Source organism: Musca autumnalis, unplaced genomic scaffold (assembly GCF_047663935.1).
Source record: "Musca autumnalis isolate F117 unplaced genomic scaffold, ASM4766393v1 scaffold_4, whole genome shotgun sequence".
Taxonomy (NCBI): domain Eukaryota; kingdom Metazoa; phylum Arthropoda; class Insecta; order Diptera; family Muscidae; genus Musca; species Musca autumnalis.
The window spans coordinates 95,884,848-95,912,163 of record NW_027411977.1 but is presented as its reverse complement, the minus strand read 5'-3'; the positions used below and the strand labels follow the sequence as shown (position 1 = coordinate 95,912,163).

Below are 27,316 nucleotides of genomic sequence, written 5' to 3'. Positions count from 1 at the left end.
TAATAAGTGCCAAACAGATATAACCAAGAGTGGCAATAACATAACAAAGTAAACAAATTGTTTAGTTCAAAGTAATAAACGTTTTATTGTGAGTAAATAAAAACTGGTGTAGCTTTTGTTACAGTTGTTGATTGTGGTGTTTGTGGTGTTTTGTTCTTTTTATTTAAAGAATCTGCCGTGGAACTGCTGATTTGGTGTTGCACTGGCCTTCTTATTGATTTTGACAAAGGCCAGTGCATAAACTTTATCCCCATACACATAGTCTGCGCACGACTGTGGCTACGTTGGATGTTTTGACCGTTGATGGTTTTTTTGTTTGGAGACAGGAAATTACGATCTCGTCTGAAGGCCAGGAAGGAGAAAATATTTATTGGCCCGCCAAGTGTATTGTGCGAGAAAAGAACCACTCCATTCGTATGTGATAGCCCCTCCTTTTGATTGAAAGGTGCGCTAAAAATAAAAACCCAAACCAATCAGTATACCGAAAGAGGCGATTATAAGGTAAAGTGTCTTACCGTTAATGTGTATGTCCGTCCTTGTTGGTCGAGTGCAAAAAGATTATAACAAGCTGGAGCGTTGATTTCAGCTGCTAAAAGAGAAAAAGAATATCGATTAGAAAAGAAATCTGTTTGAAAGAGGAAATAATATATTTACATATAAAAGAAGAGCATTTGATGATAAAAAGAAAGCGTATTCCATATTAAATAAGGTCATAATAGTGTGTAAGTTTTCGTTCAAGTAAATTGCTTATTTTTGTAAGGGAATAATACTACACGGAAAAATAGAGGTAGTGTACAGGCTGAGTAAATCAAAGAAATAGGAAAGATATTAGGACTGCAGATAAATTCTGTTTGACAACATAGTGGTTGTAGTTCCGTCTAATTGAGCTCCATTAGTCGAAGGTAAAGAATTAAAGTGTGCCGATTAATTAAGGCGAATTTGCAGGACTAAAAAAATTTCTAGGATCTATGATTGACTCCAAATGAGCCATTATTGAAGATATTGCGAAAGATAGTATTATTTCTAACTGGAAACTTGGAAAGATTGTTAACAGCATAGGATTTAAGAATTTGTTCAATAACTATAAAATTAAATGTTTTTTTAATAAAAATATGTTTGTGTAATGTTCTGTGAAGGTATATAAATATGGTTGTTTAAGTCAATTTGAGTGGAAGGTGATTGGATGAGGTAAGTGTAGGAGCGTGGTGTGTGGTTTTTGGGGTCCGAATAGAAGATTAGGGGAGCCTTCGGACCATGGAAGGGAGGGCACAGTGTGGGATTGGAAAAATCAAGGTCCCCGTGTAAATGAAGAGCGAATTGGGCATGTTATTGTGGATCGTTCAACTATCATGTTAGTCCTCTGGGATTGATTCGGCGGGTTGAGTTCCCATGACCATATGAGACGAAAGAGCTAGTTGGCAAGCCAAGAATCATCGCCGTGAAGGAGGTACATAATAGATATGGCGCCCAAACGAAAAAAGAAGAGAAATAGGCTAATGGCGCGGGGCAAAATGGCGGCACAAAGTGACGCTATTAGGCAAAGGCGTTGTTAGTCAAGTTAGTATATGTACAGAAAGACCAAAGTACATCCAATAGAAGACTAGAATGTGAAAACAATAAACCAAATGAAATTAAAAAAATGTCATGGTTTGACCTGGATGTAATAGAGCATCCAAACTGATAGTACGGTTTTGAAGTGCAATATTATATCCAGAACGACAAAGATATCAATTTCACCATAGTACACCGAATAAGAGCTATAACTCGTGAGTTCCTACTATTGACCACGACCGTAATGTAATTATTCGATTTTTTTTATATTTTGATCCGTTAAACGATAGTTGATATAGGAAACTATAGAATGGAAAAAAATGCAAATACCTTTTGGCAAGAAGTATCCAGAATTGAACATTTTGCAAGATTCATTTATACGTGAACAGCTTCTGAATTACTTTGAAAAGAAAGTCATGTGGAATATAGTTACTGTTACCTGTTAAGATAAATTGTGACTGGATCTTCATTAACACGACCCCATGGGGGAACACTGTCATTTATAATGTCATACGAAAAACAAATAATATACCACACAATGCTCTATATGAACCTCTGAAAATACAATCATACCTTCCACGATTATAATATATGTTTTAACTTGTTGAATAGTAGAAATAAATGTGTTTATATATGTTTTAAGTGTTTTGGTGGTACATCTATATATGAAAACAGTGATATTAAGAATCACATTACTAAGATTGTCTCTGAATATCAAAATTGGTTAATCTGATGAGATAACGTGGCACATAAAAAGATCAGTGAAACATATAAGACTTGTTAGTCCATTTGATATAGTTTGGGTCATGAGCTATTACACGCGCTATCAGAAAAAAACAACTAAAAGAAGTAGGCCTGAGACATTTGACATCAATAGATCGGTTTATTTTCCAGAACACAGTAAACAAAGAAGAACAAATATGGCCGAGAATAATAATAATGGCATGAACGGTTTTCAATTTATTGATATGGCAAATTCCATTTTAAGGCGGGATCAAAACAATGGTAATGGCAACAATAATAATGCCGTAACACAAGTTGGAGCTGAAAATGATGATATTTTGGACTCTAGTATTAGAAGTTTAGTCCAAAGTGAAGCAGCATCGGTTCAAAAATCTTTGGAAGAGAAAGTTCAAAGTCTAGTTCAAAAAGAAATGTCAGATGTTCGTAAAATGATAGAGAACTTATCTAAAAATGTCCAGGATTTAGCAGCAGCGGTTAGTGTAGTCCCAAAATCTAATCAAGAGAACCAAAACGGTAAGGAAAGATCCACTAATAGTGCTTCCAATAGGTCAGCAAATAACTTGGCGAATGCGACAGCAGAAAGTAGCTCGGCTAACAACAATATGAACTTCCTCAATGAAACTCTCAAGATCAGGGTAGACAAATTAGGACTCAGTTTTAGTGGGGATCCTCGAGACATACGAGTCAATGATTTTATATACCGCCTTGAAGAAATGCGTAAACAATACAACATTCCATGGAACGAAGTACTGAGAGACTTCTCATTTTTAGTTACCGGCCAAGCTAGGGAGTGGTATTGGCTTCATAGGCAAACATACGTAAATATAGATTGGGAGGGTTTAAAACAAGCTCTGCTAAGTCAATACCAAAGCCCCCAATCCAAATTTGACATCCTGAGGGAACTCCTGGAGCGTAAACAAAAACCCAATGAATCGGTGAATGCGTATTTTCATGAGATGGGGCTTCTGCGATCTAGACTTATGCAACCCCTATATGAACATGAAATTATTAAAATTATAAAAGGAAACATCAGGGAAGACATAAAACGTCATGTTTATCAAATGACGATTTCTACTGTTGAACAGCTTCGTATAGAATGTATCGAGGCAGAGCGGAATTTTCCTCGCCGCGATACAAGGCCTTTGCCAGCACCCCCACGTCAAATAAGGCAAGTTAGTGAAATATATGATAATGAGGCCGAATATGTCTCTGGCGATTACCAACCAGAAAATGAGGACAATATATCTGCCTTGCGTGTACAACAGCAAAGAATGCCAGTAACCTGTTGGAACTGTCGTGAGCCCGGACATGTTTTCATGGAATGCCCTGCTGAATACAGAAAACTTTTCTGTTATCGGTGTGGGAAACCGGATACCACTACCCCTAAATGTCCACATTGCCAGGGAAACCCGAAAAGGGGCGTGGAGAAGGCAGGAATTTCACGTCCGACGGACAATCCTGTCAATCAAAACAAATAAATTTTGGAAACGTTAAGATTTTAAGTAACGATAGAAATAAGAACAATGTAGTTAGGAATAAGATTAATATTAGTAAAGATACCTTTTATGCCGGAGAGCGACATTATATGCCTTTAGAAACACGTCAACAAAATTATGAAAGGGTCAAAGATCGAATTTTTAATTCAGAAGTCAAACCAATACCTAAGAAAGTGATGAAAATGCGTGAAAAGTCCTTTCAGTGGAGAAAACAAAAACGGTGTTTAGTTGAATCTATTCAAACAGTCACCAAACAGAAAAATGATCCGCGAGTTTTTGCAGAAATAAATATTATGGGCAAACCCATTCAAGGCTTGCTAGATACAGGAGCGTCTGTTAGCATGCTTGGAAAAGACTGTCAGAAATTGGTTGAAGAATTAGATATTCCCATAATTCCAATGAAGAGCAAAGTAACAACAGCTGGAGGAATCGCATACACAGTACTAGGCAAAATTAATGTAGCGGTTAGTTATAAAGATATTGAAAGAGAGATTAGTCTATTTCTTTGCCCAGAACTGGAACAAAAATTGTATTTGGGGATTGATTTCTGGCGTGCATTTGAGTTAGCACCGGAAGTATTAGGTGTGGCTGAAATTGATTCAGAGAAAGTTCAGCAAGACATGATCCAAGATAAGTCCACATCCAAACTAAATCCGCACATTTTGACAAAAGAACAATCGGAAAGGCTAGAGGAAGTTAAAAAGAGCTTCATCACCTTCGAAGAAAAAGGTCTGGGGTGTACAACCTTGGAGAAACATGCGATAAAGTTGATTGAAGGGGCGGAGCCGGTGAAAGATCGTCACTATCCGATGTCACCTGCTGTACAGGCCATAACCTACGCTGAAATAGATAACATGCTAGCTCTTAAAGTGATTGAGGAAAGCGATAGCCCGTGGAGCAACCGCACTACAATCGTGAGGAAGCCTGGAAAAAACAGATTCTGCCTCGATGCGCGCAAATTAAATAAACTAACGGTCAAAGATGCGTATCCGCTACAAAATATCGAGGGTATCCTGAGTCGAATCGATGAAACCTATTTTATTAGTAGCGTGGATCTAAAGTATGCATTCTGGCAGATCGAGCTTGAAGAAGAAAGTAAACCGTACACCGCTTTTACAGTCCCAGGTCGTCCATTGTACCAGTTCCGCGTGATGCCATTCGGCTTGTGCAATGCCGCACAAAGATTGTGCCGACTGATGGACAAAGTCATTCCACAAAGGCTTAAAGAGAATGTCTTCGTGTATTTGGACGACCTACTGATAATTTCGGGTGATTTTGAAACACACATGTGGTTGTTAAGTGAGGTGTCAGAATGCTTACGGAAGGCCAACCTTACTATTGGATTAAAAAAGTCGCAATTTTGCTTTAAACAATTAAAATATCTAGGTTTCATCATCGGCGAGGGAGTCCTGAGAACCGATCCGGATAAAATAGAAGCGATCAGGCGAATCAAAATTCCGAAAAATCAGCGAGAAGTCCGTAGCTTTCTGGGAACAGCCGGGTGGTATCGGCGTTTCATAAAAGACTTTGCATCGATATCTGCACCTCTGACCGACACCCTCAAAAAAACTAAAAAGTTCAATATAGACCAGAAAGCGATAGAATCGTTCGAAATGTTGAAAAAAGCGCTTACAACAGCGCCAGTACTTCGTCACGCAGACTTTTCTAGGCGATTTTTCATTCAGTGTGACGCTTCTGAATACGGCATAGGCGCAGTATTGTTCCAATTGAACGACCACGGCGAAGAACACCCAATAGCTTTCTTTTCGCAGAAGCTGAATTCATGCCAAAGGAACTACAGTGTCACGGAAAAAGAATGCCTCGCTGCCGTGATGGCCATTAAGAAGTTCCGCCCCTACGTAGAATTAATGGAGTTCACCGTGATAACTGACCACGCAAGCCTCCAGTGGTTAATGAACCTGAAGGACCTAAGCGGACGTTTGGCACGATGGTCTCTCCAACTACAGAGCTACAACTTTGAGATCGAGCATCGAAAAGGAAAGGACAATATTGTCGCTGATATGCTCTCTCGGCTTCCAACAGCAGATGAACTGGATGTAGATCAGGTTTTCGACTTCGAAACAAATGAATTCGACAGCGAGGAATACCAAGAACTGCGTGAAAATGTAGAAAAAAATCAGGAACGACTCCCAGATTTGAGAATAGTCAACAATATGATTTTCAAGAAAGCACTAGCTACATCGTATAATGAAATGCACGAGTTTCAGTGGAAACTATGGGTGCCGGAAACATTAACACATACTTTGATCGAACAGGCACACGAACCACCGACGGCGGCTCATGGAGGTTTTCACAAAACCCTAAACCGTCTGAAAGAAAAATATTACTGGCCTAGAATGTCATCTCAGGTGCGACAATACGTATCCAAGTGCACGACATGCAAAGAAACTAAACCAGCTAATGAGTATACCCAACCTACCATTGGGAACGAAGTTGTCACCGACCGTCCCTTCCAGAAACTCTACATCGATTTCTTAGGTAAATACCCCAGATCCAAAAGCGGAAATGCATTTATTTTTATTGTCGTGGATCATTTTAGTAAATTCACGTTCCTAAAGGCAATGAAGGAGGCAACTGCGTCGAATGTGGTGAAGTTTTTGATCGAGGATATATTTAGAAAATTTGGGGTCCCTGAAGTCATCCACAGTGACAATGGAGCGCAATTTATAGCCAAATCGTTTAAAGAAATGATTGAGACCTATGGTATTAACCATATTCAGACAGCCCCGTACTCCCCACAGTCGAATGCTTCGGAACGGGTAAATCAGTCAGTATTAGCCGCGATTAGAGCATACCTAGAATCCGATCATAGAGACTGGGACTTATACTTGACCGAGATAGAGTGTGCATTACGTACCTCTGTACATACAGCCACTGGGGTGACTCCATTTTTTTCTTTATTTGGGTACAACATGTACACCCATGGGGCAGATTACAAACTTGCCCGAAAACTCAAGTCCCTAGCTGACCATGAAATATCCCAACTAGATCGAAAAAATAGGTTGGAACTCATACGTGAAAAAATCAAGCAAAACATGCATAAGGCATATGAGCAAAGCGCTAAACGGTACAATGTGAGGGCCCGTCAAATTCAATTCGCCCCCGGTCAAGAGGTCTTTAGACGAAATTACGCACTCAGTGATTTCGGGAAAAATTTCAATGCCAAGTTCGCTAGAAAATTTATGAAATGCCGCATAACTAAACCGGTAGGTAATAATATGTATGCCATAGAAGATGTGCAGGGGCGACCGCTGGGTACATGCCATGCAAAAGATTTAAAAAGGTAGATTTATTGTCTGAATAGGAGTTATATCACAATCAACATGACGTCGAGTAAATATGCAATACTGTCTTATTTTGGGAAGTTGGTGCGAGATGGGGTATCTAACATGCCGTAAGACACCGAGCTTTACGCGCATGACTATGGTTTACAAGCTTTCTGAAGTGCCCAAGAACTCCGAAGCAATATACACGAGCTATGTGTGTACAGTTCGAGTAATAGGCAAAAAGAAAAAAAAACATAGAAAAGAAGTTGCTGTAGGAACACATGTTTTAGAAAAAAATCCTTACGTTGTATTTAGCAAGAAATATTAATCAGTTGCAATCCTCGATATTTTATTCGTTTGCGAAAGTAAGAATTGTCCCACCCTTTTTGCCACCCTTTTTTCCTATTTTTGGGGTAGAGAATGGGAATCGCAAAAAAAAAATAATAATAAATAAGGGAACAGTCTGCTTTAGCTTAGTCCTTATACCATACGTATAAATAAACCAAGAACGACTGTCACGTATTGAGTGTCTAATCGTAATTCGGACGTCTAAATTCCCCCATAACCCAAACACGGTATCAAAAAAATAAAGCAGTAAGCTATTCTTAATTGTAATCAGAACATTTCTCTGTATGCAAAGATATGGGGCGTTACCCAGGTTTAGGATCCGTATGGATTTGATCACAAAAAAAAAATAACCATAATATAGCAAAGGGAGTCAACGGTTTTATGACAGTCACCTGCGTAAATAACATTTGTGATATCTGTGCATATATGTGCTATATACCCCATAATTACCCAGCAAACCAAATGTCGGATGTCCGACACGTCTTAACAATTTCGGAAGCAACGTCGTTCAGATTTCGTTCCGATTTCTAAACGATTTTTCGGACCGGAAATAGTTCAGATTTAGTACCGATGTCGTTCCGATTTCGGAACGAACGTCGGAAAGAAATTTCCTTTCCTAATTTCCCAAGGATTTTCTTCAGATTTCGTTACGAAATCGGATCGAAATCGATACGATGTCGCTCCGACAATTCGTTCCGAAATTCTGTCAACCACTTCATACAACTTTCGTTAAGATTTCGTTAAGATGTCGGTACGATTGGTTTGCTGGGTAATTACCCCTTGTTAAAGAGCAGTGTGTGTTCTACAAAATACGTATATGTATATGTTGGAAGTTGTATTTTTTTTACGACAAACAAAGACAAAAAATAGAGAATCGCACCAAAGAAGAGTAATATGTTGTACACACACACCCACACACACACCAACAACATAGGGTGGAAAGTTTGCGGAAGAATGTAAAAAGTTTCTTACCAAAACAGACAGCTAACTTTTCTATCTATAAGTGGAAGATTTTGGTATAGAGTGTGAGCCATTAGAATCCCATTAATGTAAAGACAGAGGGAGAAGATCACTACAGAGAACTCACATCTAATAAAAAAAGTAGTAGAATACTCCACTCAAGCAATCGAAAAAAAAAATAATAATTTTATGCTGATCTACAGTTATAAGATGAAAAGAGGTTGAGTTTCTATAAAACCCAAGTCCTCGCCCGGCAAATTCTGGAATAAAAACATATTGTAAGATGCCAGATTCTGGTACTTTATAATATAAACATAATCTAGGCGAAAGACATACCGTCAAGAGCTCAGAGGTTTAAGTAGAACGGGACAAGTCTGTTCTCTATCTAATAACCTGACTAATAGTTTCTTGTATGGCTACTACAAACCGGTGGTGGCAGATAGAACAAATTCATGACGTATTTACTTATTCATTTATGTTCATAAACAAATCAGGGAACGAATAAAACCACGCAAGGCATGTTTATATAAGGTAGAAGTGACAATCAGCGGTTTTCATTTTTTTTGTAAATTTAGTTTTCAAAATGTAATAGGGTCTTCTCATGAAATTCGAAACGTGTTACCATAAAATAATGTTTTCCATCCTAATCGTCTAATGAAAAATGCCTACGAGTGTTCTGAGTGCGTTATATTTACATTTTGATTCAAATTTGATCTATTTTAGAGGTTTTTCAAAATGTATTTATGCTTTCCTGGAAATTTTTTTTGGAACGACCCTATTATTCAATAGTTTCTTGGACAATTAATTTTCAATAATAACCATGTAGTTTTGTAGATTTGGTAGTTGTTGTAATTCATACATATACCTTATATAAATTTGCCTTGAGATCATGTAGGTACACCAAGTATTATATGTCCAAAATATTTTAGACGGAGGTAGTCTTTCCTGTATGTGTACCCTATTAGTTGGATTGGGGATGTTTGGCATGTAGTCTTTGACGGGAGAGAGTGTCAATATTCATCTAGGCAATACTTTCAGTAGATTTGAAATATATTATAAATATATGTCGGGAAATATAATATGGTTTCGATTATATGGAGGTGGTTAATCTGTCATGCCGTTCTGACAGGTTCGGCATCACATTATAAGGATATCTTGCTTGAGACCACTGAAGTATTCTCCTTGAATATATATGTTCAAAAATACTCAGGTACATAGTAAAGTTTCAAAGTGAACTGTAGGAAGTTGTAAAGTAGTAACTTAACTAGGGTCTCCAGCCCGTTGGGTCTTAGTAATTGAAAGCGGTCAAATTGAGATTGCAAGCACTGAAGATTGGAAGACATAACAGCATACTATTTAGGGGCAGATGTCATAAAAAAAAAAACACCGACAGATCGGGTTTTGTTTCTTTGTGTTGTATGCACGACCACAATTAATTAATAACCTTCAATTCATTATGTTAGGAATAATTCTGGAAAGAAGGACGAACACGAAAAAATAAACACTGTCACTAAGAACCAAATGAATAAATAACACACACTTCACATGTATTAGAACAGTCTATTTTGAGCAAATAAAAACATTGGATGGTTATGACATGCTACCTTTAGATTACATAAAACATCGGTGAGGCACATAACACCACATAGACACACATCCACATACCGCAAATAGAACTGGGGGTAAATTCACGTTGCAAGATGCAAAAAGGCGCCGTTCCTAGGGAAACGATAGGTTAATGCCGTAGTCGCTGAAATATAACCAGTTTTACTTACAGGCTTCAATCATAGTGCCCGGCATGAGACTGGCAGGGTGTGGGAGTTCCCCACGTGGAACGTAGACGTACTGCCATGCACATCGATGTCTTCATTGTGACCTCTAAGACCTCGAAGTTTTGTTGCATGGTCAAGCGGGGCTCCTCAGCTGGTGATGTTACCAACCCCTAATGATCATATTCAGGCGGCTCGTGGTCGGACTTGGCAAGAGGATGAGAGCATAAATGAGTCCCATGCTGGAGTGCCTCCCAATTATTCAACTTACATGCCAGTTTATTGTATGTCCAAGGGGGACATGACGTTGATTAATGATTCAGTAGAGGGAGTGTGGGGTGTCCACAAATAAGTTTAGTGGCGTCACAATATATGTGCAGCGGTTGTGGTATTGCAAAATTCGTATTATTCCTTTCTTTTTGTTAAACATGCTGCGTTTCATGAAGACCAAACAAGCTGTGATTTCGTTTTTTTTATAGTTGGTTGGCGGCGCAGAAAAGTTCGTGTTCCCCATAGATAAAAAGCAATTCTTGTTAATTTCTTTTCTTTGCACGTGTGCTTTTTCATAGAGGCCAGAAAATTCTGACAACGAGTGATGTGGAATATGCATTAATTGAAATTCAGGTACCGATTATCCATGTGAACAATTACTTGTGAATACAAGGGACACCTAACTTCAAGCGGAACTTAGCGTAAATTCCGACGTAAGCGTAGGCGTATATAAAAATAATTATTGTTTTTTTTAAAAAAAAGCGAAAGCAAAAATATCCTCCTATACAAAAATAATTATATAGATGTATTGATGGGATTAATGACGTAATAGGGAATTTTCACCAAATACCATAAATTGCCAAATAAAAGGCGTAAGGGGCTGAAATTTTGAAAGAAACCGTACGATTTGTTGGAGATCAGTTATTTTTTTGTGTGTTGTGGAGTGTAGCCTGACAATTCACAATAAGCTGACAATTGATGTCAATAAAAAAATGGAAAACCGCCATGAAAATTCCAAATGAAACGAAAAGGTAAAGGAAAATTGGTAATAAAAATGGTTTTCTCGGGAAAAATAGCATTTGGCGGGAATATTCTACCCTTATAAATAGCCGATGAGAGATAGACAAACCGTCATTTTGCAGCAGCGGACGTTACATACTAAATCCTCGTCAGTGTTAATAAGTGCCAAACAGATATAACCAAGAGTGGCAATAACATAACAAAGTAAACAAATTGTTTAGTTCAAAGTAATAAACGTTTTATTGTGAGTAAATAAAAACTGGTGTAGCTTTTGTTACAGTTGTTGATTGTGGTGTTTGTGGTGTTTTGTTCTTTTTATTTAAAGAATCTGCCGTGGAACTGCTGATTTGGTGTTGCACTGGCCTTCTTATTGATTTTGACAAAGGCCAGTGCATAAACTTTATCCCCATACACATAGTCTGCGCACGACTGTGGCTACGTTGGATGTTTTGACCGTTGATGGTTTTTTTGTTTGGAGACAGGAAATTACGATCTCGTCTGAAGGCCAGGAAGGAGAAAATATTTATTGGCCCGCCAAGTGTATTGTGCGAGAAAAGAACCACTCCATTCGTATGTGATAGCCCCTCCTTTTGATTGAAAGGTGCGCTAAAAATAAAAACCCAAACCAATCAGTATACCGAAAGAGGCGATTATAAGGTAAAGTGTCTTACCGTTAATGTGTATGTCCGTCCTTGTTGGTCGAGTGCAAAAAGATTATAACAAGCTGGAGCGTTGATTTCAGCTGCTAAAAGAGAAAAAGAATATCGATTAGAAAAGAAATCTGTTTGAAAGAGGAAATAATATATTTACATATAAAAGAAGAGCATTTGATGATAAAAAGAAAGCGTATTCCATATTAAATAAGGTCATAATAGTGTGTAAGTTTTCGTTCAAGTAAATTGCTTATTTTTGTAAGGGAATAATACTACACGGAAAAATAGAGGTAGTGTACAGGCTGAGTAAATCAAAGAAATAGGAAAGATATTAGGACTGCAGATAAATTCTGTTTGACAACATAGTGGTTGTAGTTCCGTCTAATTGAGCTCCATTAGTCGAAGGTAAAGAATTAAAGTGTGCCGATTAATTAAGGCGAATTTGCAGGACTAAAAAAATTTCTAGGATCTATGATTGACTCCAAATGAGCCATTATTGAAGATATTGCGAAAGATAGTATTATTTCTAACTGGAAACTTGGAAAGATTGTTAACAGCATAGGATTTAAGAATTTGTTCAATAACTATAAAATTAAATGTTTTTTTAATAAAAATATGTTTGTGTAATGTTCTGTGAAGGTATATAAATATGGTTGTTTAAGTCAATTTGAGTGGAAGGTGATTGGATGAGGTAAGTGTAGGAGCGTGGTGTGTGGTTTTTGGGGTCCGAATAGAAGATTAGGGGAGCCTTCGGACCATGGAAGGGAGGGCACAGTGTGGGATTGGAAAAATCAAGGTCCCCGTGTAAATGAAGAGCGAATTGGGCATGTTATTGTGGATCGTTCAACTATCATGTTAGTCCTCTGGGATTGATTCGGCGGGTTGAGTTCCCATGACCATATGAGACGAAAGAGCTAGTTGGCAAGCCAAGAATCATCGCCGTGAAGGAGGTACATAATAAGTTGAAATCGAGTGGATTTCGTAAATGTAAACCAAGCACCAGTTCAAAAACGTATGGGTAACGTCATACAAACTAACGTGTGATAGTGAACTAGGTCGTTCAATATAGTTCAATTGGCACAACTCTAGTTTGCATCCGTGTCTGCAGTTTATTCGTCAGTTTAATCAGTGAGTGAAAGTGTACAGTACATGCGCCGTTGGAGTACATCCCAACAAAAAAGTTTGGAAGTAGTGCAATGCAGAGTTATGATTTCAATACATCTTTGGATGTAGTCCACGCGGAGTTATGAAAAATGCACTCCGTTCGATACATTTTAGAAGCACTCGCTTAAAGATTCCTAGCCAAGCAAGCCAATTTTTTGATCCCTACAAAAGATGTAGCAGTCTTTTTTTCTGAACACAAGAAAGATGTCTAAAATTCTAACAATATGTTTTGAAAAAATAAAGAAATGCAAACTAATGCTTGGTTTACATTTACGAAATCCACTCGATTTCAACTGTCAATTCCATTGCTTAAACGTCAAATTAAATCGAATGGATTTCAGAAGAGTTTTTATTTGACGTATACGCAAAGGAATTGACAGTTGAAATCGAGTGGATTTCGTAAATGTAAACCAAGCATAAGGTTGCGAGCATTGCTGTAATTCACGAGACGCAAATTATTTTTGAAGTGGAGTTGGAGTTATTTTGGAAATCCGAACTTGAGTAGGAGGAAAAATTAAAAACCGTTTGGATGGTGAAGCAAAAGCAATTGCGGTGTCATAAAATGCAGATCAGAGGAAGTAATCTCAGTTACGATTAAATTTAATGGAGAATTTTTAGAATTTGTGTTAATGTAATAAATTTAATATTCTTGTTTTACACAAATAAGAAATGTATTTCATTTATTTTGGGATATTTGCAATGGCTTGCATTTTTATAGCATCTTTAGACTGCATTAAAATTCAATCCAAAACACTACATCAAAAGCGGTGATTTGGATCGAAAATGGATTGCATCCTAGCTGTGTGTTGTGGAAGCAATATGGAGTGCATCCTAGCTGCGCGCTCTCTTGTAAAATTCATAAGTGAATTCATAGACAAAGATGTACTCCAACGGCAGTTGTACTGTACACTTGTAGTGATTCAACTGCATCCGCGGATGCAAACTTTTTGCTGGGAACTTCTCCTACCCAGCAAAAAGTAGCTTTTCATATTCACATGTAAATTCATATGTACTACAAAATTGTCATTTTACATACAGTTTATGATTTTTGCTATCATACGTGGTTATGTTTTTTGTATGACATAACCTAAAAATGTAAACAACAGCTTTGCCAAAGAACCAAAACAGCTGTTTTCTTTATGTTTACAGACGAGAATAGAGCGCGCTCTAATCGAAAAATATACGTATGTGTAGTCATCCCATTTTGATTCATCAAAATATTTTTAAGCTGGGTACACATTGTCAGTTTTGAATGACAGCTTTGTTGTTGCTTGCTAGTGTGGCCGTTCATTTTTGTCATTCATCATGCAACCACAAAATATTTTGTGGTCACTGAATGGTTTGACAGTTATCGATAATTGAAAAAATCGTCATTCCAAACTGACAATGTGTACTGTACTTTATGTATCACACGACGAGTAGTACTTACAGATCTGAAAAACCGATACATAACATACGAAAAACAGATGGTCTGATGGCACTCTAGCCGCATTAACCCAATGGGTTTCAAATATCAATTCCATAGTGCAAACGTCAAATAAATCCTCATGAAGTGGGTTAACCCGGCAAAAAAAACTCTAATGTAACCGTACCATAAGCAAAGGTTTATTGTTTTTCACAGTAATTGGATAATTTTAACTAATTTCTTTGTATGCGAATACGAAAAACATAATAAAATTGCGCTCAAATACCTGCACAAATCTAATTAGGCCTGTTCGATAACTTCGTAATTAAAATGTATTTGCAAGTTCTCGCAACTACCTGCAAGTTCTGTCAGTTCTCTTTTACTGAACAAGTTTGTTATCGAACAGCATTTTGTAAAAGTTTGTACAAATTTGTACAAACTTTTGAGTTATCGTACAGACCTATTGACATCAAATGAATCAAAAGATCGATTTTTGAGTTTTAACCAAAAATCAAAAGATCGAAAGTCGACTTTTGCTTGATAATACGTATCCCTAGAATGAATTATCACCGCCGTCAAAGATTCTGAATCGGCTCCAATCTGTCACTGACAATCGCGTCGTACCGCTTATCCATCATGTTCAAAAATAACTGATGTACGAAAAAATTTGCTAAACTGGGATAAATATATAAAATATAAAAGATATCACCAAAAAACCGATAAAAAGGCGTAATAAGCAGTCACAATGAAGTCGACGTAAGTTTTGTAAACGTTTTTAAATCACATTATACGAATAATTGTTGACTCTTCTATTAAGTGCAAGGACACCAATGCGCGCACTGCGGACACCTCACCAACAAAGAGATTTGCGCATACGTACACAGACATCGACGGAATCGAATGGAAGCGAGAATATTCCACCACGGCCAAAGGATCCTGTCAGTGTGTTTTGTCGAGTAAGGCCACTGCCATCAGAGGGAGATCTTTCGTGTATTACCGTAAAGAACTCCACGACGATCGTTTTGACACCACCTGAACAGGCATTGGGTAACAAACATAGTGTCCTCAAGGAAACCCAATGCATTTTCAAACATGTTTTCGAATCAAAGGCGACACAGCAGGAGGTATTTAGTAAAGTGGCACAACCTTTGGTGGAAAATCTGATACATGGTCGTAATAGCTTACTATTTACGTATGGCGTAACTGGCAGTGGCAAAACCTTTACAATGACTGGAGACGTCCGACATCGCGGTATAATGCCGCGTTGTTTGGACGTTCTTTTCCGCACCATATCCGATTATCAGACAAAGAAATTTGTTTTTAAACCGGATCGTTTAAATGGTTTTGAAATTTTATCAGAAGCAGATGCATTACTAGAACGCCAACAGGAAATGAATCAGCGATTTGCTGGTGGCCGTGGTCCTCTGAAACGTAAAGACTCCGACCCCGAGCTGGCATCTCAGGCATCATGTGAATTGCCGCCATTGCAGGGCATCGACGAGGATAATATGTATGCGGTTTTTATAACATACATTGAAGTATACAACAATAGTGTATATGATTTATTGGAAGATGGTGGCATTCAGAAGTAAGTACATATGTGAGAAAATTGACTTTTATTGAACACAGTGGTCGAACTGTTGTGTTTTTGATATAACCCTACATAACTAACTTTTTTAGATAATACTTACAAATTTGTAGCGAAAAAACATGCTATTTGCGGGAAAACAGTTTTTAATATACATTTTACTTTAATTTCTACTCTTAGATCTTTGCAAAGCAAAATTATTCGCGAAGATGCCAATCACAACATGTATGTACACGGTGTAACCGAAGTCGAAATCAAATCTGTCGAAGAGGCAATTGAGTACTTTCAAATTGGTCAGAAACGTAAACGTATGGGCCACACAATGCTCAATGCAGAATCTAGTCGCAGCCATTCAGTTTTCAATATACGCCTTGTCCAGGCACCCACAGACTGTCAGGGTGAAAATGTTGTACAAGATAAAAGAACAATTACGGTGAGTCAATTGTCACTGGTCGATTTGGCGGGCAGCGAACGTTCATCACGCACAAAAAATACTGGCATGCGTTTAAGAGAAGCGGGAAATATTAATAATTCGCTTATGACACTACGTACCTGTTTGGAATACTTACGCGAAAATCAACTATCAGCTGGTAGTAATGTGCCGTCGAAGAAAGTTCCATATCGGGATGCAAAAATTACTCATCTCTTTAAGAATTACTTTGATGGTGAGGGGCAAGTGTCGATGATAGTATGCATTAACCCGCGGGCGGAAGATTTCGAAGAAAATACGGTAAGAAAAACATGTTGTGTGTTGATGCTGAAAAATATATCGTGTTTTCTTTACAGCAAGTTATAAAGTTCGCTGAAATGACGCAAGAAGTTCAGATAGCCAGAGCAACACCTATGAAAACCGATTTAGGTTTGACTCCTGGTCGTCGCAAAGCTAACAAACTATTTAAAATTGCTGTCAACAATTTGAACGACATGGGTTATACGGATGCTCAGAAACTAGATGTCGATGTGGGTTTGGTGTATACGCTTGGTCCCAATTTCCCAGAATACAATTTGGATAGCCCGGAAGCAGAAGACACCGTCGAAATGCTTATGAAATATTTGGTGCAACGAATCGAGAAAAGAAAACTATTATGTGAAGATTTGGACAGTAGGTGTAAGTAAAACATTTTCGATACCAATCATCGCGATACTTTTATATCGTCTTTTTATGTTATTATTTCATGTCAGTGGATAATTTCCGTGCTCTTTTAATGCAAAGAGAAAAGGAAAATCTTTCTTTACGTACCGAGTTGGCTTCACTAAAAGCTGTCTATAAACAAGAACGTGATCGCAGTTTGGCATTGGAAAACAGAATCCGAGTACATGAAAGCTCCATTGATGTGCTTAATAACAAATTGAGTAACCGCGAACGGCAGATAGACGACTTAACAAGAAAATTAAAAGATCATCAGAATCTTCTTAGCAGAAAGGAACAGGAAAAAGAAAACCAAAAGAAAAAGTTTGATTCAAAACTGGCAGTAGAAGTCGATAAACGAGATCGGTTGCATGAACTCAAACATGCCAAATTGCAAAATAAAATACGCGTTAAAGATGAGAAACTAAAACTATTATCTAATATTATAACTTCAGATGATTTGGCCATAGCCAAATTACCAAGGTCAAGAAGTATAGATAACCTAACTGAAGAAAAAGATTCTCAGCAACAGCATACCGCAGTTGCAAGCTCTATTAGAACAGGGACAGCTACAGCTACACCGAGAACTGATGTATATAGTGGTGCAAGGGTACCCAGAGTAAGTTATAACAAACAAGCACATTTATATTATATGTCAAAAAAATACAATGCAAAACATATTCATATATACCTGCTTTAGGGAATGGCTGCAGCTAATAGACGTCATCGACGTTCTCGTTCAGCTGGAGAAAAGTGGATCGAACACCGGGCACAAAATCCCGTTCCATTAGGTACCGTTTTACAGCCCTATCTAAAGAATCGCAAATCAATTACAAAACTTACCGACATGAAGGATTTGACGGGACACAATGCCAATAAATATATGTTGGTATCGCAAGAGGCTGACACCGATGGTGATGTTGAGACGAAACTGTTTAAAGGCAACATAGTTCCCACATGTGGCGGTGGTGCTCAAGTTATATTCGACGATGTGGAATGTTTGAAACAAAAATCACCGGTACCTTCACCAAATCGTAAGAGGCCTATTAGCGCTGATAATGGTGGAATTCTCAGTAACATTGGCACAACAGTTTCCGCCCTTTCAGCTGTGACCAGTTTAAACTCGGCCAATGATATAGCCTCAAGGTGTAATGTGGGCATTGAAGGACACACCGTTAAACGTACAAAAGTATAAAGCTGACATGGACATAGGAAGGACATCACATTACAATATAAAATATATTAATACCTGTTGAGGACACACAAAAATCTACCTTGATGAACAAGACTTTACTTTCTACTTAGACACAACTACATATATTTTATTTAATATTAATAATAATATATTGATTCTGTTACCGGATTATTAGATTCGACATAATCTTCCCTCCCATCAAGCAGTATTGCGATAAGACAATTAATTTCGTACTTACATATGTATATCATATAAATGACTTTATCTATCTCCATTACTTGAATTTTTATACAAACCTTCTACACTTTGATCATAACACTGAAGTTTAAGTATGATTTATACATATTTTGCATATATTTTTAGTATTTGGAATTAACATTTGTTTTTGAATAATAAAATAAAACCAAATAACATTGGTAAAGGTATAACCCGAAATTATAAATTGTGCTATTATTTCCATTGTAAACTCAGCCTAGGATAGAAACAAATAAAAAGCTGTCAATGTTGGAGCACACAACGAACTTCTCTCGAGAAAAAAATAAAAGTTTTATTTTCTGCCAATATTGGAAATATATATGTATTAGGGGAGTATGCACTAAAAAATGCACCATGGTAATCGGAATCCCTCAACTGTATTTCGCAACTAAAATTCCTAGGGTGTGGGAGATAAGTTGTTGTAGCAGCATAGTTCGGTACAAAAGTGGAATTGGAGATAAGTTCTTGTAATAGCATATGATATGACCTTATGTTCGTTAATCCTCCTTAATTTGGATCATGAGATTCCACCTAACATGTCTGGGTGGAGGATTTCTATCCAACATAGGTCATTAGAATGACTCCAACAGTAACACCCGAGGAGTACTGCAACGAAAGCATGTCATTGTGTTGCCGTAGTAGAAGAATCTTCGTAAGAATGTTGTTTCAAATTCGCGGACAACACTGGTGCCGCATAACATACCACAGACTGACCTACGGAGTTATGTGTGATCAACATGGTTTCGTTGTCTGCCCTCCACGTGCTGCCTGTTAAGGACTTTAGGATCTTCTTTCTACATCAGCAGGTAGTTGTGACATGCGCGGACGTCGTGAACATGCTGACCAATGTTACCCCTAGAATATTGGGGTAATAGTGGTCGGAATGTTGTTACCATCGATTAGGACATTCAACTCTGTGCACATCTCCGCAGTCCATGTGGTGAACAGACTTAGGGGTCGATTATGGATAGCAACCATGGTATAAGTAAAGAGGTAGATTTAAATTAAAAAAATCTATATAAAACTTCAAAATAAAAGCAACAAGTGGGTTTGTTTACAATGTATTTTTTGAGCATTTTATAAAAAACGTGAAAAATGAATGAAGAGTTATGATTTCTCCACATAATCGAGTTGTAAATATGATAAACTAATTGTTTCAATGCAAATCTCACCAATTTCTTCCATACAAATGGTTTAAAAACAATTTTAAAAATCATTGAATTCGATTGTTTTTAAAATTGTTTGGCATATTATTCAAACACCACACACACATACACGCCATTTTTGTTCAAAGAGAAGTGAACATTTTGCAACTTTTTTGGTGTACGGGAACGCAAATGTGTAAAAACTTTTTAGTTCTGGAACGAAGCTTAAATTTGCATGTTTATATTGTTTTGAAGTTTTAGGCATAATCGAATGAAAAAATTTAAATTGACATAAAGCTTTGGCTAACCTTTCTTATTAAACCATGATAGCAACCCAACTCCAGTTGCGTTGCCGATAGCAAATTTAATAATAAAAAATCCAATTTCTGCATTGAAATTCTTACTTTTTTACATATAAATTAGTAGCTGAAGGTTCAAAACACTGATATTGAATGAATTTTTCAAACATTTCTGTCGTTTCACTTATTTTAATTGTATGATTTTCTTTTCTGGCAACGCAACTACAGTTGAGTTGCTATCCAAAATCGACCCCTTTCATTTGAAATTCGAACTATTCCATTTGTAATTCGAATTTTTCCATTTGTAATTCGAATTATACCATTTGTAATTCGAATTATTCCATTTGAAATTCGTATTATTCCAATTGTAATTCGAATGATTCCATTTGAAATTTGAATTATTCCATTTGTAATTCGAATGATTTGATGTGTAATTTCAAATAAAATAATTCGAATTACAAATGAAATAATACGAATATCAAATGGAACCAAAACCGCTGAAGTGCTTAGTTTTGAGAACCTCCATTACAATAAAATCTGCAATATTATCCCATTTTCCGAAATGCCATTTCTTGAATAGCATCATTGTTTTTGAAATTTTGCCAGAACATGAATTTTAGCTTTATGTATCAGATTACGTCAAAAAACGAATTTCGATTTTCATGTCGGGTTACGTCTTCGGGCATTTATGGTGACGATATGTATGTATACACAACTGTCTGCAAGTTACTTGCATGGGTAGGTTAGGTTTGGGGATGTGCAGCAACTAACTTGTGGCTACGTCACTCGGAGACCTTCCGGTCCATTGTGATCATCCAGTAGAAAACAAAGGAAAATGCTGTAAAGAAAAGAGGAGATGGAAAAAAGAGGATAGGGGGAAGAAATAAAAAGAGGAAGTATTAGAAAAATAAAGAACGAATAAATTACAAGAAAGTTTAAGAGGGGAGGAATAGTTTTAGAGAAGGAAAAAAGATTTATTTTTAATGGTAGGCAGAATAGTTGAAACATAATTTACGCGTTCAGGTTGCGCTGTCCCAGCCACTTCAGATTTTTGATGATGTTGTAGATCACAGCAGGTTCCGCAGTTGAGTAGAAAGTTAGACACGGTGGAAAGTGAACACCTACTAACCTATGCCGTCTATTAGCCGGGCTGGACGACACAGGATGTGCTCGATCGTCTCTAAATCCTCCTCATCCTCACAGAGTCTGCAGTAGTCAGCAACATCCTCATCCCATTTGATGGTAAGGGCTCTGATGTAGCAGTGTCCAGTAATGACTCCCGTCGTTACTCTAACTTCAGCTTTACTCAGGTTCAACAGAGAGTTCGTTCTTTTGACTGACAGAGACGGCCATATGGATCTTGCCACAATGCACCTAGGTTCATTATGCCACAATTCACTGGCTCTTTCGTCAGAGAACGTTTCAATTTTTTTAAAGAAATGACAAATGGGTGGTTTGATAGAGTCAGCGATAGCTAGATCTGTAGACTGCGATCCTCGTCTAGCTAATTCGTCTGCTCTTTCATTACCCATATAGTCGCGGTGTCCTGGTACCCAGCATAGCCGGAAGCCGTTAGTTAGCGTTTACAAGGCTGATCTACACTTAAGGACGGCATCGGATTTTATGTTGCAGGATTTGATGGCTTTAAGAGCCGCTGGACTATCCACAAAGATAGTCACCGGTTCAAAGATTTCTGCATCCAAACATTTTATCAATTCCGCTGCCTTCCAAATCGCGAAGATTTCAACCTGGAAGACACTACAGTTGCTGTCTAGCCTGTAGGTGTACTCAAGATATAACCTTTCACAGTAGACGCCAGCCCCGGTACCTTCCTCCATCTTGGAACTTGGTTACTGCGGTTCCAGTCGTCTCTACTAAGTATAACGACGTCTATATCGTCAAATCTCAGGACTGGTGATATATAGTCGCTCAGTTTTCCGCGTTAGTTCACATTTATACCTGATTAGTTCAGGATACATCCTGACACTGACACTTAATGCAAAGACTCAGTGGTTTTAAGTTCAGCATTGCGTTCAGAGCAGCCTGGCTCCTCTTTGCACCTTGTCAAGCCTACTGAATGTCGATTTTTGTCGCAGTGAGTGCCACCAAACAAGAGAACCATAGGATAAGATGGGTCTAACCACGGTGTTATACAACCAGTGTATAATCGATATTCCCAATAGAATTCTTACATGAATAAAGTGCAATCAATCCTCTCTTCGCCCTTTCCTCAGCATTCCTGTTCCATCGCAATTGACAGTCCAGGATTGTGCCAAGGAACTTTGCCTCGGGCGAGAGCTGAAGCTGCACTCCATCCAGTGTTGGTGATACAAATACGCCGAGCTTAAGCTTTCTCGTGAAAATTACCAGTTCTGTCTTGGTTGGGTTTACTCCAAGGCCATTAGCCTTAGCCCAACGCGACAATGCCGATAATGCTCCTTGCATAAGCTCTGAAATGGTTGACGGAAACTTACCGGAAATCAGTAGTACAACGTCGTCCGCATAGGCAACAATTTTATACGTTGATTGTCTAGATCAGTCAAAATATTATTTATAACAAGTAGCCACAGTAACGGTGAGAGCACACCTCCTTGGGGGGTGTTTTCCTAATTTTTGTCTCCCCAATGCTGGAGTTTATCAGCCCTATTCTGAACATTCCCATGGGAACTGTTTCCCATGGGAGCGAAATTTCCCATTCCCACGTTTTCCATATTCTCAACGACGTGGGAACAGCAAATGATGGGAGCTGGAATTTCGAAATCAGTTACACCAAATTATTATAGCATACTTTTGGGGGGATGTAATTTTGTTTTGTAATACAAAATGCCTATTTGCATTGAATTCGCGGTTTTTGAATTAGATTAGCAAAAGCACAACTCACTTAATTCAACAACCGTGCATTGATTTATGGATTTTTTAAGTGAATGGAGTCAACTATGTGTGATGTTGTTCTAATAAGCACATCTTCTTTAGAATGTGCGAATTGTTGTAAGCATTTTTTTTAATTATAATTAGTAGGCAAAAAATAATTTTTGTGTATAAAGTAATAGGAACTTTTTAAGTTTGTAACGAATTTAAAATTGTATGTTGATACGGATTAATTTTAGTTACGGGTTTAACGAGTATATCGCTAGTTTTACTTATTCCTAATGATCGCTAGAACTCGTATTTTGCATATCTTTAAAAAAAATTCAAAAAGATAAATTCGGATATTTTTCTCGATTATTACATATTTTTGCGTGTTATTACATATCGTCACCATAAATTTCCGAGGACGTATCTCAAAAAAAAAAAAATAAATAAATAAATAAAATACGTTTTTGATTGAATCTAAAACTAAAACACATGCCATTGCAAAATTTCAAGCTTCTACGTTCAAAAATAACGATCCTATTCAAGAAAAGGCATTTCGGAAAATGGAATAGCATTGCAATAATTTGGCATATATGTATGTACGTTTGTGTGATCGTTGTCGTGTCGTTGAGGAGACTAAAGGCCTACGTACATAAGCTGCCTCGCCTGGTTGCCTTGCTTTCCTGCTTCATTTTTGACATAATAAAAATAAAAGAATAAAGAAGGCCGAGCAAATTTCGAACTTGGTTGCCCATTTCTTTTTTATTCTTTTATCAGAAGCAATCAAGGTAAGCAGTCAAGGCAGTTTATGTACTCACCCCTTAACACGTTTTCAATAGAACGTTAATCGTCTGATTTAAAAAAGCGGAAGGTTATATTACGAAAATGAATAAAAGATGTAAAGATTGTATATATTTGGTCTGTTCCAGAACTGCAAGAATCTACTATTTTTTACTATTTTTTCCGATAACATAAAGGAAAAATTGTTATCGTAGTAAAAATTAGTAGATTCTTGCAGGTTCTGGAACAGAGCAAATATGGTTATTTTCCAATATATTTTAATAATTATTGAAAATTCTTTTGAAATTGAATTGTTTTTATTTGCTGTGCTGCGTTAATAGAATCAACCATGACTCCTTTTTCTCGTATTTCAATACATATGGTCTGTTCCAGAACTGCAAAAATCTACTAATTTTTACTACTTTGTTTTTGTTTTGTTCGATAACATAAAGGAACATTTTTTATCGGTGTAAAACATGTTAGATTCTTGCAGGTTTTTGTATCATATAAGAATATGCAAAATCCGAAGTCTACTAATGACATATTTTACAGTACATTTTTTGTGCTTTTATTAAGCAAACACATGCCGATTATAAATATTAGCAATAATTTTGTCGTGTAGATGTCTTAAAATATGAAATTTCTTGAAATTTTTTTTCAAACTCCCACACTGTTTGCTGGGGAGATATTTCCTACAAAAAGCCACAAAATTCTCCCAAAATTCAAGATAGAGAATGTATACTTTTTTCCCATGGGAACAAATTCTCAATTCGAACTTCATTCAGAATGAGGGCAAATGGGAAAAAATCTCCCACAAAATTTTATTCAGAATACGAAAATGTTTGAATGGGGAAAAAATTCCCAACTCCCATGCGTTCAGAATATGGCTGTATAATTCTGCTTTCTAGCATATTATTTATCCAGCAAGTTAGAGGTTCAGGTGTGTTAACTTTCTTAAGTGAGAGTTTTATGGACTCAAGTTCTACGTTGTTAAAAGCCCCTTCTATGTCTAGCCCCTTCTATGCCAAGGTAAAGTTTGAGTTTTCCATATTCCTCTCAATGAAGCTACCCACCTCATGCAAGGCAGACTCCACGGATTTGCCTTAGATATAGGCGTGCTGTGAGTTGCTTATTGAGGCGATGTCTACATGGCTCCTTATCTCCAGATCGATTAGTCTTTCTATCGAAATCGTCTTAAGGAGAAAGGATGATAAACTGATGGGTCTATGGTCCTTTGGTGCAGAGTGACTAGGTTTTCCCGCTTTGGGAATGTAAGTAACTTTTACCTCTTTCCACAGACCCGGTACATATGACAGAGTCAAACTCGCCCTATAGATCTCCTCCAGGATTTGATATAAACGTGGCGATGCAAATTGAAGCATCGCCGGCGTTATACCATCCGGTGCAGGTGACTTATATGGCTTGAAAGTGTTGACAGCCCATTTAACCTTATTTCTGTTACCACCTTGTAATGAGATCCGTATGCATAGGTTCATGAATTTGGAAGTCGTCACACTCACTATTGACGGCCAGGAGGTTAAGAGTCTCAGTAGCAGAGTCTGTCCATGCACCATCTGGCTTCTTGATACTTCCCATGGATTTTTTCTTAGCTCGCTTGATCTCACTCTTGTATTTATTGAAACTCACCAATCAATGTCGAGTTTAGTCTCATGCGCCCTGTTATACAGTCGCCTGGTGGTTTTGGGCAATCATTGGGTTATACCCATGGTTCAATTAATGATTTTACCATGGATACGACTACGCCAACCGTAATAAGGCTGAATATATAGCTCGAGCGCATAGATGTATGCGCCGATTCGTTTCTCCGTTAACTTAACGAAAGTAAAACACAAATGAAAAACGTTTGTTTTTAATATGTAATAGAGATATATGGATGTATGTATTTGCATTTTAATGTAGGCTTTATTTAGTATTAATGTTATGTAATGTATTATTAAAATATATAGATTAGTTACTAATAAATCAGTCTATAATTAAAATATTTTGTAGTATGTATATTATTATTTAACTTATTATTTTTTATAAACATTTAAATGAAATGGGCCGTTTCTTTTGTTTCAAACTGTTAAATAGAACTAAAGTTGTTGTATTCCTTTTTATATGCAGAGAACGACGAATCGAAATATGTGAAACTAAAATAATCCTAAGCATATATTTGAAGATATTTTTGTTCATCTCACTGAATGTTTCAATAACTTTCTGTGGTGTTAAAAAAAAAAGAAATAATTGTCTCGTAAAGAATAGATGATATTTCGGTTGACAAGGATACTCTTGTACACAGTGAATGGCTGTATCCTTTTCTCCGTATCTTTTATTTTGTCAAGCTTTTTTTCTTTTTGTTTATTTATATTGGTATTTTGAATTAAATGAAAGCTATTTCTTTAAATGGTTCTGTTTGTATAGGGGTTAGTAACACCTCATACATATATCAATATGTATACTGTTTTATATATGTATATATATTATATATGTCCAGTTGTAGATGTTGCATTTTTGTTGAAATGGAATTTAATTGTTATACTTATACTAGATATAAGAATTATTTGTTATATATATTTTGTTTTGTGTACAATATATATTGTTGTTATTTTACAGGCAATATTTGGGGCTTTTTCATAATAAATGTTTATCTTTTTGTAAACATGATGGACACATTTTCGAGCGAGACTACACACTTTCAAATGCAATTTGAGGGATGGATTTCAACAAACATAAAAATATATATTAAAAAACAATAAAATATTTTTTATTAAACGCCTTTACATGGTAGTTTTCAAATTAAAGCGCAGCACGCAGCATTTTTCTCCCTTTTTTTGAAATTCCACTAAAATTCGTCAAATTACATTTGAACATTGTGTAGTAAATTTACTTGAGATTTTAAAAAAAGAGAAATGTGAGAAAAAAAAACAAAGGATGTGGATTAAGTAAGAGACTGATTTGAATAACTTTGAAAATTCAAAGTTTTATACTTATAGTAGATAGAACAATCATTGTGTTAATTTAAACTAATGTGAACGATGTGATCAATTCAAACAAAAATTATTTGAAAAATAACAAAAACAAATTCTTCTATAGGTTAACACTCATTGTTGTTTTTGGACATTTGGAAGCTTAATTGATTTTAAGAGATATTATAAAAATAGAAAACATTGAAGATGAAAATTATGTGTTCAATTTAAAAATGAAATTATTTCATTCATAATCATTTCAAACAAACGAAAGATATAGCAAATATAAACGTAACAGTGACACAAAAGAAATGAAGAAAAATACAAAATAAAGAGTTTACAATGGAGAAATATTTCTCTATCTTGGTTTTCATATTCATTCATTATTTCATTTGGATTTAACTTAATTATTAATTAATAAACATAAAGCTACAAATCGCTGCAATTGCTTAAACATGTTGTTCTCTAACAAGAAAAAAATTATAAAAATATCAGTTCTGTTGTAAGCAAAAACATATTTTTTCAAGAGTGTTTCTGTAAACAAAAGCAATACAAGACCAAGTTGCATAAAATATATATTGTTTGGAATTTAAACTAAGAAAGGCAACAAAGTATATAACAAACAATTCAATTTAAAAGTTCTACATTCAGTTTTATACACACTCTAAAAGTAGACCTATGATCTGTCAACATAAAACTTCTATATTGCAAATTA

General features: G+C 36.6%; 1 protein-coding gene and 1 long non-coding RNA gene across 2 annotated transcripts; one reads left to right on the top strand and one right to left on the bottom strand.

Moving 5' to 3' along the window:
* Positions 1-169: 169 nt before the first annotated feature.
* Positions 170-10,302, bottom strand: LOC141401134 (uncharacterized). The gene is made up of 3 exons (XR_012412273.1): positions 10,162-10,302; positions 9,991-10,105; positions 170-589 (listed from the first exon to the last, which is right to left on the bottom strand). It is a non-coding gene; the product is annotated as an uncharacterized lncRNA (long non-coding RNA).
* A 4,643-nt stretch (positions 10,303-14,945) lies between these two features.
* On the top strand, positions 14,946-18,735 carry LOC141404028 (kinesin-like protein KIF23). Its single transcript, XM_073987239.1, has 6 exons — positions 14,946-15,144; positions 15,206-15,976; positions 16,157-16,706; positions 16,763-17,084; positions 17,159-17,724; positions 17,806-18,735. Exons 1-6 carry the CDS (start codon positions 15,134-15,136, stop codon positions 18,298-18,300), a joined length of 2,715 nt encoding a protein of 904 aa, XP_073843340.1. The 5' UTR covers positions 14,946-15,133; the 3' UTR covers positions 18,301-18,735.
* Positions 18,736-27,316: the final 8,581 nt, after the last annotated feature.